The sequence below is a fragment of the Natator depressus genome, chromosome 7, assembly GCF_965152275.1.
Source record: "Natator depressus isolate rNatDep1 chromosome 7, rNatDep2.hap1, whole genome shotgun sequence".
Classification (NCBI taxonomy): domain Eukaryota; kingdom Metazoa; phylum Chordata; order Testudines; family Cheloniidae; genus Natator; species Natator depressus.
In genome coordinates this window covers 32,311,983-32,324,180 of record NC_134240.1, presented here as the reverse complement: position 1 = coordinate 32,324,180, position 12,198 = coordinate 32,311,983, and the positions used below count along the sequence as shown (strand labels likewise).

Sequence of the window (12,198 nt, the reverse complement as noted above, 5' to 3'; positions counted from 1 at the left end):
ACTGTGCCAGGACTTCCAGTTCTCCCTGCTTGTTTCCCAGGTTTCTTGCATTTGTGTATAGGCACTTGAGATAACCCACTGGTCGTCCCCCTTTCTCAGTATGAGGCAGGAGCCCTCCCCTCTCGTGCCCTCCTGCTCACGCTTCCTCCCGGTATCCCACGTCCCCACTTACCTCAAGGCTTTGGTCTCCTTCCCCCGGTGAACCTAGTTTAAAGCCCTCCTCACTAGGTTAGCCAGCCTGCTTGCGAAGATGCTCTTCCCTCTCTTGGTTAGGTGGAGCCCGTCGCTGCCCAGCACTCCTCCTTCTTGGAACACCATCCCATGGTCAAAGAATCCAAAGCCTTCTCTCTGACACCACCTGCGTAGCCATTCGTTGACTTCCACGATTCGACGGTCTCTACCCGGGCCTTTTCCTTCCACGGGGAGGATGGACGAGAACATCACTTGCGCCTCAAACTCCTTTATCCTTCTTCCCAGGGCCTCAAAGGTCCTTGCAAACGTTCATTGAGCTCAGTGCCCCAAAGGTCACATTTTACAGCTGGGGAAACTGAGGCATAGAAAGGGGATGAGATGAACACATCCCCTCTTTCCCCTCCCCCACCTCACAAATGACAGTCCTGGGATATATGGGACAGAGAAGCCAGGAGTTCTGACATCCCCCTCCCCCAAATGTTTAGGGAGGGGAATGAATTTTGATGGTGGGAGTCAGGACTCCAGGGTTCTGGTCCTGGCACTGGGAGGGGAGTGAGGTCAAGTGGTTAGGGCAGAGAAGGGGCTGGGATTGGCCATTTAAGATTATTTTTCTGTGTGTTAAGGCAGATTGAGGCTTTTTTAAAAAACTCTGCAGTCACCCGATTTCCCTCGTTATTCACAGCCAAATTGGTCTTAACTTAATGAATTCACCATTAAGTGTGTGTGTGCACTGCCAGAGCTGAACAACGTGCTGGAATTGACACCGCCATTAGCGTCAATAACTTTATTTGAGGTTATTAACTCAAGTGATAAAATAATATTCGGTTATTAGGGTCATGTTCTCTAGGGAGCTGATTACCTGAGTGAGCTGGGTTGTTAGTAATTAATAGCAATGGTGGGAGTGGATATTTCCACAGCGCTTTTCTTTGCTAAAGGAGTCCAAAGTGGCTTATAGAAAAGCCTTGCCTGGCACTGAGATGCAGACACCTCTGGGGTGCAATGTGGGGGGCTGTTTATACAGCTAGCCCTTGCTTTGCACTGAGATGCAGCTGCCCCTGAGGTGGAGTTCAGCTGCTTTCTAACAGCTGCACTTGACACACACCTTTAGAATGGAGAATTAAGGATGCTCTTGTGTCCAGCTGAAATATGCAGGGGGATTGAGGGAGACCAAACAGAATAATCTGAGCTGGAATTTGGCCAGGATAGTGTGTGAATCTCTGTATCTTGCTACCCTGGTATCATTAACAAGAGGTGGGCAGAGCCTGTCTTCACAGCAGAGAAATTATGCCCCAGTGCTGTACTGGGGAATTGGGGTCAGCACAGACAGCAAGGAGAGAACACCCCCTACTCTGCCTCCCATGCTGCAGCACAGCGTCCCCTAGTGCCACATGTGGGTGTTGAGATCAGCACTAACTGTGAGGGGAGAGTGCCCCCTACAGAACAAGTTGTGATCAGACACTTATTTCTCATCTGTGAAATTATTCCTGGTCTCCATGTCAATCTCCACTCCCTTTCTGGAATCTTGCTAAGCTCTTGGCCCCTGTGACTTCCTGTAGCAGAGAGTTCCACAGGTTAATGCCTTGTTGTGTGAGTGTTTCCTTTGATTGTGAATTTCCTCCCTTTTAATTTCATCGAACGGCCCCTTGTTCTCATGGTACGAGACAAGGAGAACAGAAGCTCTGATCTCCCTTCTCTAGACCAGTCAGTATTTTAGAGACTTTGATCATGTCCCCTCTCATTTGTCTTCTTGAAACCCTTCCAAGTCTTTTCAGAGAGTGTTTCCAGGCCTCTGACCCCCCCCCCCGCTCATTCTGCAATACCCTTTTGGAGATGGGGTGACCAGTGCACACAGAACCTAGCTCAGGTACCTGTCTGCACCCCATTACCCTAGCCACTGAGCATCTCACTGGCCTTAATGCATTTTTCCTCTCCATGCCCCAGTGAGGCAGGGCAGTGCTATTATCCTCATTGTATAGATGGGGAAAGTGAGGCACATAGAGAGTAAGGGACTTGCCCAAGGCCAGACAGGAAATCTGTGGCAGAGCAGGGAATTGAACCTGGGTCTCCCAAGTTGCTCTAACCACTGGGTCCTCCTTCCTTTGCTAGCTAGTATTGCAGATGAGGCTGCACCATTGACATATAGAACAGCACTAGAGTATGTTCCCTATTATTCTCCACCCTGCAGCCTTTGTTGCCCCATCCCCCACATTTCATCTTCCATGCGATCCAAGTTCCGAGACTCCTCAAGTACCATCCGTGCGAGGGGAAGGCTGTGGCTTGAAAGGCCGGGGAAGCGAGTGGCAGCGCTGAGGGCAATAATGCAGTCAGAGGGCACATACTGTGGGGAATGTGCATGCGCCCCAGCACCCCCTGCTGGATAGAAGCAGAACTGCTCAACCATGTGTCCTAGATCCAGTATTGCCAAAGGGCAATGAGGATTTCCCTTTGGGCATGGTGGGGGGAGGGGATCAGGGCCTGTATCCCTGCTTGTAACCAACCGATGGTCACTATTTCTAGGGCCCAGTTCTGCACTCGGTGTCCAGAGGTGGCCCCACCGTGGACTGATAGAACGGCATTTCGATAGAACTTATTGATGGCATTTTTATTTGCATTCACGTAGATTCTCTGAGAAAGAAAACATGGGAGATGACACAGAGGGGGGAGGAAAAGGATGCCTTCCCCCACCCCCGAAAAAACCTTCATATTATTTGTTACCGGGTTTTTCTGTTAACTGTAGCTGCTGTTTCTCACTGCTGGCTCCAAATTCGAGAGGCTGGGATTTTCAGGGGATGTTCAGGACATTCAGTGCCTAAATGGAATCCTGTTCTCTGGCCCGCTTGAAGCCAGCACTCCCTAGAGGGGAAAGAGCCCATATCCCATTCACCCTTCCATCCCATATCAGTCCCTCCACCTTGGAGCCAGATGGGAGCTGGTGCCCTTCCAGGGGAAAGGCCCCACATCCCATCTCTCTGAGCAAGCCAGTCCCACACCCTGGGGCTGGATGGGAACCAGCACCCCCTGGGGGGAAAGGCTTTCTAATCCCTAACTCTCCGACATCCCTGAATATCCCAGCCTTGTGTACCAATATCCAGGTTCCATTTGATGACTGTGCTGGTCATGGGGTTTCAGGACAATGTTAAATTGACCTGGGCTTGGAATAGATCCTGTCTTCTAGCTCCCCCCCCCTCCCGCCCCCCAAATCTAAGCAGCATTAAAACCCTTGGTGCCTGGTGAGTGTAAGCTACATCTAACATGCTTGCTCTTTTGTCCAGCTGTTCATTTTTTTTCCCTTCATTTGATTCACCTTACAAGAAAATCACAGCGGGATTCTAAAAAAACCCACCTTTCCCAGCATTGCCCTGGTTTCATGATATTTGCTGCTTTCTTGTTAAAGCCCCTGCTCCTGGAGTCCTGGTATTATGAGAAACTCTCATGTAAGACCAGGGTATGCTCAGATTTTGTCCCTAGTAAAACTATGTCAGTTACAGGTGTGATTGTTTGGCTTGTTTTAACTGCTCTATTCATACCTGTACAAGCCCTAGTGTGGAGGCAGTTAAAGGTATAATGGTGACTTACCCCAGTGTATTTATCCCCTTCCCATACAGGAATAGCTGTAGCAGGATAAACATACCTAACTCTCACACCGCACTTGTCATTAGATCTGCTGCAGCACCAGGCGTGGGCCGCCTGCTGGGATCATCCAGGCATGTCTCACCTCATCAATCCCTGCCTCACAGAGGCCTCAGGGACCCTCCGTCTCTCCTGCTCTCTGCCTGGGACTCAACAGTGGAGTTAAAACACAGTCCTCAGGAGACTAAAGTCATTGGACTCAACACAGGGGTATTTGGATGGAATTGAATGGCCTGCATTTCTAGAGGAAGTCAGACTAGATGATCTAATGGTCCCGGCTGGCTTTAGACTCTCTATGAAACTAACTCAAAGCACTTTACAAAGGAGTTGGTATCACTGGCTACATTTTACAGATGGGGAAACTGAGGCCTGGAGCTCTAAAGTGACTTGCCCAAGGTCACCCAGCAGGCCAGTGGCAGAGACAGGAATAGAATCCAGATCCTTGTCCAGTACTCTATCCACTAAGCCACAACTCTTCTGTATAGACATGGGCTTGATTAAACTAACGCAACTCAGTGTGGGGACACGCTTGTATTGCAGTTCTACACCCAGTTTGAAGCTTGGCTTGCGTCAGTAAATTTGCAGGTGCCGGCTAAACTGGCTGGAAACCAAAAACCAGTTTAAGTGAAACCAATGCTGTGTGTGTGTGAATTTTAATATTTCCAGTGCTGTGGGTGTAAACAACTGAAAACCCAGACAGTAGATTCAGGGGTGACAAGTGTGTGCTTCAACAAAAAAACAAATTTGTTTAAGCCAATAGCATGATGATTTTTCAGCTGGCTCATGATTTTGGAACTCCTAGGGGTGGTGAGACTGCTTTCCAGCCACTTGAGCCAATCCAAAACATTGGCTGTATCCCTGGGAATTGTGTAGCTGCAAAGCGCCAAGCGAATAGGAATGGTGGGATCACATACCCATGTGGTACTGATGGCAAGTAAGAACATAAGAACTGCCCTACTGGGTCAGACCAAAGGTCCATCCAGCCCAGTATCCTGTCTACCGACAGTGGCCAATGCCAGCTGCCCCAGAAGGAGTGAACCTAACAGGTAATGATCTAGTGATCTCTCTTCTGCCATCCATCTCCACCCTCTGACAAACAGAGGCTAGGGACACCATTCTTTACCCATCCTGGCTAATAGCTATTAATGGACTTAATCTCCATGAATTTATCCAGTTCTGTTTTAAACCCTGTTATATTCCTAGCCTTCACAGTTATAGTCCTAGCCTTCACAAGATTCCTAGATTTCCGAGACTAGAGGGGCCCATTGTGATCATCTGGTCTGACCTCCTGTATAGCACAGGTCACCACTCAATTAATTCCTATTTGAACTGGAGCAGATCTGTCAGACCAACATCCAGTCTTGATTTAAAAAGTGCCAGTGTTGGAGAATCCAACAGCCCTTCATCAATTGTTCCTTGGAACTTATTTATCTGGCTTCAACGTCCAGCTGCTGGGTCATGTTAGGCCTTTGCTGGATAGACTGAAGATCCCTCTATTATCAAATTTCTGTTCCCCACACAGGTACTTGGAGACTGTGACTACAGGAAACCCAGGCTGTCCATGGAAAGTTGGGGTTTTGATTTAAAGAAAATATTTTGCAAAAAGCACCTGCTTCCCCTGGGAAATGTCTGGGCAATTTTTGTATTGGTTTGGGTTTTTGGTTTTTTTTTTTTTTTTTTTTGTCAAAAATCAAAATATTTCAATGTGGAGATGCTGCTGCAATGCTTCATGGGAGTTTTAGTTCGGATGCTCCCTGTCCTTGTTTTTCCTCTATGGGCTGGTCTTTTCCAGACAGACTACGTTTCCAGTGAAGCACCCTTCCAAGAGGGAGGACAGCAGTGCATCATGGGAGATGTAGTCTGACTAGGGAGCCTGGCCTATAGAGGAGAATGGGAGCATGAGGTAACTGAAACACAACTCCCATGAAACATGGCGGCAGCAGCACCAACATGGTTTTTTGGGACAAAGTTTGGGTTTTGGCAGAAGTCTTTCAACCTTTGCTGAAAAAATCAAAATGATTTTTATTCATTTTCATCAAAATTTTGCAAGGCAAACCCCCCGTTTGGTTTACGGTGTTTGCTTTCCTGCAGCGACAACCATGGTGGAAATTTTGGAGAGGACGAGTCCAAACCTAGTGTATCTTAGGTGTTGAAGGAGTTGTATGTTGAATTCAGGGAGACCCTGGCCCTGCAGTCAGCTCTTAGCGGGGTGAACCCCTGAAGTAAATGGGGCTCTCTGAACATGGGTGCTGGAACAATCTGTATAGTGCGGGTGCTGAGCCATTAAACCAAACTGCAAATCTTGTATATAATGGAAACCAGTTCAAGCCAGGGGGTGCACCAGCACACCCCTAGTTCCAGCACCTATGGCTCTGGAACCACGGCCCCAGACCTACTAACGGCCTCCTCTGCAAAGGGTGGTCTTCTTGCTGGAACTGACTGCAGCTCGGCGCCAACAGCACAGATACCCTCATTTCAGGGGAGAGCCTGAAACGTTGGTCATTGAACTGGACTGAATTTTGCAATCTCTGCCCTTTTCCCAGCGCAGGAGGGCACATGAGATGATCATCCATGGCCCTTGCAGTCTATTAACAAGGTTTTGTTGTTGTTCTTCTTCCTGTAGAAGGACCCTGATCTTGCAAACTGCTCAGGTATGTGAGTAAATTATTTATGGTCTGAGAGTGCCTGGCATTTCTGTCTAAGACTGGGGAGCCTCCCCCGCCCCCTTGGGCCAGGTGCTGCACAGACACAGGGTAACAGTCCCTGCAAGAGCTGAGAGCCTGAATAGACGGAGGGAAGGAGAGGAAAAAGAGGCACAGAATGGCAAATTGAACTGCTCCAGTCAGTGACAGGGCCAGAAACAGAACCCAGGAGTCCTGACACCTAGCCCGCCCTGCTCTGAGTAGATTCAGCTCCCTGCCCAGACCTGGGGATAGAACCCAGGAGTCCTGACTCCCACTGCTTTCCCATAAAGCTATCCTGGTATTTCCAGGTAACAGAGGACAAAGCAAAAACACCTCACCAATCCTGGGGCTGTCGTCTTTCTGCAGCAGAACAAACTGGGCATGTTTAACTCTCCTGACATTGAGTTAAGTTTCCATTGGAAAAATAGGACCATCGGCCATTGTCCGTGCGGCAAGCCAGGAATTCTGTCTGTGGGTCCAGCTCCCTGTGGCAGTACCATTTCCATAGGAAATACTGTACCATTCTACAGTGTGTGTTTCTTTAAAGGTGACTTGAAAAGAAGGTGGGGGAGGGGGAATTAATAAAATGAGGCATCTGCTCCTCTTTATGGCCTCTAAGTCTGGTTTGGTTATCTTGCTTTTTAAAGGTATTTTCTTGTTTATTAGGAGCATTACAGTAGCACTTAGAACCCCCATTATGCTGGGCCCTGTACACCTGGTGAGAGATGGTTCCTGCCTCCAAAGAGCTGAATCTAAATAGACGAAGGGTGGGAGAGGAAACTGAGGCACAGAGGATTTGGGACTTGCTCCAGGTCAGGGGCAGAACCGGGAATAGAGCCCAGAAGAAGTCAGGACTCCCAGGGCCTGTCTACACTGAAATGTCAATCCAGGGTTAGTGGAACTGGAGGTCATAGATCCTGGGTTTGTTAACCTAGGGCTTGAGTGTCTACACTCCTTTGTAACCCCAGGTTAGGAATTGTTGAACCCTGGGTCGCACCCTAGGGCTGCTGCATTATGCAGGCCCGAGTCCAACTACTGTGTCCCACACTTCCTTGCGCCCTCCCAAAATGTGGCTGCTCTAGCCCTTTGGTCTTGGTGCAGGGTGGGAAACCTTGCCTGTCCAGAGGACAAAGAAAGTTGACCCATGGAATTGTGGGAGACCGTTGGCAGACTCCCAGAGCTTGAGTCCAGTGGGACTCTACCCTGCAAAGCAATAGAGCTTGAACCCTGGGTCCCAGCTTAACTCAGGCTTGGACCCTCTACTCCTGTGGGGTCCTCTGGCCCTGGGTTAGTGCATTTGTGTGTAGATGGAAGGGGGCTTAGGCCTGAGTTCAAACTCTGGGCTTACATTGCAGTGTAGACACCACGCCCCACTCAGAGCTGGGGATAGAACCCAGGGAATCCTGAGTCCCAGCCTCCTCTGCTCTGACCACTAGACACTACTCCCCTCCCAGAGCTAGGAATAGGACCCAGGAGTCCTGACTTCCAGACCAGTGCCCTACCTCCTGGCCCCCACTTCTGTTCACCTCTGCAGCTGTGGAAGTTAAATCTTCCCATCCAAAGATCAGAGGCTGCTGGCTCTGGGGTGGTGTAGTACCTCATATTAGAACATCACTTCTCTTCCTCCCTTTCCTTGGATCCCTGGGAAGCTGAAGGATAATAAGGTGCCTAGAAAGGAAATCCATTTAATGCAGGGGCTGTTCTCCCCAATCGGGCTGGTGTTGCTATTGCTTTCGGGGGGTCGGTTTTGTTTTTGTTGAATGCCTAGAGCTCAAACAATTGGGAGAAAAACTGTCAAAATTCAACTTCCCCCCTTTCTTTCTTCCTTGGATTTATTTCATGCAGAAGTGCAGTTCGGTGGGCAAAAGTTTCCAAGCCCGAGTCGGGAGCGGGGGAGTGTTGCGGTAATTGTGATTCCATTAAGACGACACGAACCTGACTCAAGCCTGAGTTCTAAAGAGGCCTGGCCCCTTTTGGGGTGGTGACTAGCAGGACACCCTTGAAATGGGGGCACCCCAGAATTGCCAGTGGAAAATATTTGGCTGAGGATCCTGCTGAGGGTGGTGGTAACAGCAGTAACTAGTAATGTGGGCTCTTTCAGATCTTTATATGCCCATAAAGGTGCGCCCAGAAGAAAGAAAAGGGCCGGTCTCCAATTCCTCTCCCCCAGAACCAGCTCTCAGAGGCCATGGCAGAGAATGGGGACATGAATCCAGTCCCTCGTCCCCCCCAGTGGGGGATGACTCCAGCCCCCTAGGGCTCAGGCACTGCATGACTGGGCTGGAATCCCACTCTCCAAGCACTGAGTCGGTGCGGTACAGGGCCACCAGCCCCTCCATGCTCCAGTGTTGGGAGGCCGCCGGAGGCAGTGTGGGGAGTTGGGCGCTCACTGGCAGCACAGCCGCTCCACCTCCTCCTCGCAGCTGTAGAACTGCCGGAAGACCCCCTCGGCCGAGCCGTTGCACTCGAACCAGCGCCGCAGGGTCCCCAGGGCCTTCAGGGCATCGGCCTTGGTGGGCAGGCTGCCAAAAAGGTCCTCCCCCTCCCGCTCCTCCTCTTCCTCCTCCTTGTAGGCCCTGGCTGGGGGCAGGGCTGGGGGACAGGCCAGCTCTGTCTCCATGTCAACGAAGCGCCGGAATTCTTCCGGGCTCATCCCCCTGGGGGGGGCATGGCTGGAGGGTCCCAGGGACCCCTTCCCCTTGGAGCAGCCAGCCTCCCCGAAGCACCGTTCCACCAGGGAGGGCTGGACTTTGTCCCAAGCGGCCGCCACCATGTGGAGGGCGTCCAGCACAGTGATGGAGGCGGCGATGGAGGCGGGGGAGCTGTCGGTCTCGTTGCCAATGGAGGACACTTTGCCCAGAAGCCTGCGCTTGTAGCGGGACTTGAAATCCCGGACGATGTCGGGGTGGAGCGGGCAGGGCGAGGGGCCGTCGTTGTGGCGAGGCCGCGGGGGCAGGAAGACCAGGCGGATGTTGGCAGGCTCCGGCTCGGGGCAGCGCCGCTCGGAGTCCAGCACCAGTGCCACACTGCGGTGCTGCCGGCCCATCTCCCGGTCAAAGTCTGTCAGCCACTCGGAGAAGAGCTCCGGTGTCAGCTGCCCGTCGGTGCTGCTGCGGTAAAGGACCGGCAAAGTTTCCGTGTTGACCCCAAAGAAACATCGCGGAGCCAGCCGCCTGCCGACCACCACCGGCTTCCGCTTCTCCGTGCCGCTCCCGTTCACGCACAGCGCCACGCACAGCCACTCCCTGCCCTCCCGCTCCCTGCCAGGCATGGCCTTATACAGGAGCACCACCTCCCCGCAGCCAAAAACATTCTCTGGGGCAAAATCCTTCAGCAGCTGGGGCAGGCTGAGGGAAGCCGGCGCCGGCCCCTTGTTGCACAGGGGCTCTGGGGCATGGACAGCTCGTGCCGGGTGTCGCTGGCCAAAGCAGACGTTGTTACGGCGCTTCCACCGCACCAGCCAGCCGATGCTAGGCACAAACTCCTGGCCCATGATGTCCGCAAGCTCCTTGGCTTTCTGGAGCAGCATGGGCCCCGTGACGTCCCACATCTTGGTGCGGGCGATGTGGAACCAGCACAGCAGGGCCTCATCGATGCTGCTGTATTTGGACTCCCGCTTGCGCTTCCGCTCCCGGTTGGCTGTCCCGCTGCACCAGTCAGCCAACAGCTTCTCCTTGTTCTTGCAGATGCGGGAGATCTGGGGCTGGGAGACTTGGAAGCGACGGGCCACCTCTGACTGGGACATCTTGGATTCGTCCAGCATCTCCAGCACCTGGATCTTCTCTGCCAAGGAAAGAGCATGAAGTTTCTTCTTCCCGTTCAGCTCCATGATGGCTCTGGAGTGGGAGGTGAAGGGATGTGCCAGGCACTGGGGGCTGGAATATCTAGAGGAGAAAGAGGAGACCCTCCCACCCAACCCCCCCAGAAAACCCTGATCAGCCATTGGTAAGACAGAATCCAAGGGAAACTTAATAACGCTGGGGATAGAACCCAAGAGTCCTGACTCCCAGCTCCTGCCCCCCATCTCACTAGGTTCCATTCCCCTCCCAGAGCTGGGACTAGAGTCCTGGAGTCTTGGCTCCCAGAACCATATTCAGTTCACTCAGCCACAACCACCTAAATGTAATTTTAATAAATATGGGAGAGATTTCTGGGGAGACTGTCTCAGCTAGTTAAATGCCTAATTTGAAGGGAGCCACCCAGCTCAAAACTGCCCCCAAATTTAGGTAGCTTAAAAATTCAGCTTGTCCAAATGATGATGGATCATACACTTTTAGGGGCAGGGATTGTCTTATTTCATGCAGCTCCTGGCACAACAGATGCCTCTGATCTCAGTCGAGCGGGGACTGGTGCAGAACCATGGGGCCCCATTCTCAGCTGGGGGTCTGTGTAGTGCTTGACACAAGAGGGGCCCTGATCTCAGCCGGGGAGGAAAGACGGGGGCCAGTGCCCTGCACAATGGGGCCCTGATTTCAGCTGGATGTCCTAATAGATGTGTTGTCCTAATAGAAAACTTGTGCTGCTGTTAGTGACATTTTATTGTAATGTCCCCTTTCTCCTACAGTGGGCACAGCCCAAACATTGCCTCCTTGGGGCAACTGCCATGTAAGGGGGAAACCAGGCTCGGCATTCCTCACCTGTAGATAGTTTTTAATAATAGGAGCCGCCCTGCTAGATAAAACCCATGGGCTGAATGGAACAGCCACCAGCACCCGCCGCTTCACAGGAAAGTACCGGGACCCCTGCAGCTGCGGGATGACTTGCCCTACGAGGGGGAGGGGTAAGATTTTTGCTCCTGACCCCAGTAGCTAGAGGTTGGCTTCGTAACCCTTCCAACTATTAGGAATCCGAAGTGTGGGGGAAAGATGCCCCGCAGACAGGCTTCATGTCAACGCCCCCCACCCCCCCAACACACACACACACACACACACAACGTAGCACGATGCCCGGGGGGGGGGGGGGGCTAAATCTGGCATAAGCTGCCGGGCAGGGCTGTGTGGGGGTGAGGACGGGACCGCAGATCGGCAGGCCTCGCGCTCCACCCCAGCTCCGGGGGGGCAATCCCCGGGCAAGCGGCCTTCGCGCTGTACCTACCTAGTCGGGAGACTGGTCCCCCGGCTGGTCAGGGGCCGTCCATCGGGGCCATTCCCGGCCTGGGGCGCTCCCGGATCCTCGACCCCCCCCTCCCCTTCCGAATCTGTAGTTTTCAGGCGGCGGCGGCGGCGGCGGCGGCAAAAGCTCGGGGTAAAACCCGGCGGCCGGATCGCGGCGCTGCAGGCGTTCGGGAAACCCGCCCGGCGGCTGGTTCGGCTCGGCCGCCCAGGGTTCGGCGAGCCGGGTTTACACGCTCCTAAGTACCCTGGAGCTCACCCCTTGTCTGGGTCCGGAAAGGAATGTAAATGGGGAAGCAAAGAGGGGGATTATGGGTCATTGCCTCGCCCCTTGCAAGGGCGGAAAGTCGGGGCTGTAGCGGGAGCCTAGCGGGCCTTCACCTAGCCGCTGGCGCGGCTGACGGGTGTGTGGTTCTGCTCCCCGTAGGGAAGGGGGGTGAATTTCCCCGGCTGGCAGGACCTTGGGTGTGAAAATCCCACAACCAACAAGAGCAGGAGTTTTGTGTCAGATGGTTTGTTATCCCGTAAGGGGGCCTGGGGAGAGACTGCTGGTGAATGGCCCAGGCCTGAGCATGGTTTTA

The 12,198-nt window shown here is 52.7% G+C and overlaps 1 protein-coding gene across 1 annotated transcript; it reads right to left on the bottom strand.

Annotated features, from left to right (window-relative positions):
* Nucleotides 1–2,793: 2,793 nt before the first annotated feature.
* On the bottom strand, nucleotides 2,794–11,861 carry TIGD3 (tigger transposable element derived 3). Its single transcript, XM_074957981.1, has 2 exons — nucleotides 11,601–11,861; nucleotides 2,794–10,390 (listed from the first exon to the last, which is right to left on the bottom strand). Exon 2 carries the CDS (start codon nucleotides 10,333–10,335, stop codon nucleotides 8,893–8,895), a length of 1,443 nt encoding a protein of 480 aa, XP_074814082.1. The 5' UTR covers nucleotides 10,336–10,390; nucleotides 11,601–11,861; the 3' UTR covers nucleotides 2,794–8,892.
* Nucleotides 11,862–12,198: the final 337 nt, after the last annotated feature.

Bases quoted from the DNA above. Each gene is read 5' to 3' on its own strand.
- TIGD3 (XM_074957981.1), bottom strand. From the start codon at position 10,335: ATGGAGCTGAACGGGAAGAAGAAACTTCATGCTCTTTCCTTGGCAGAG.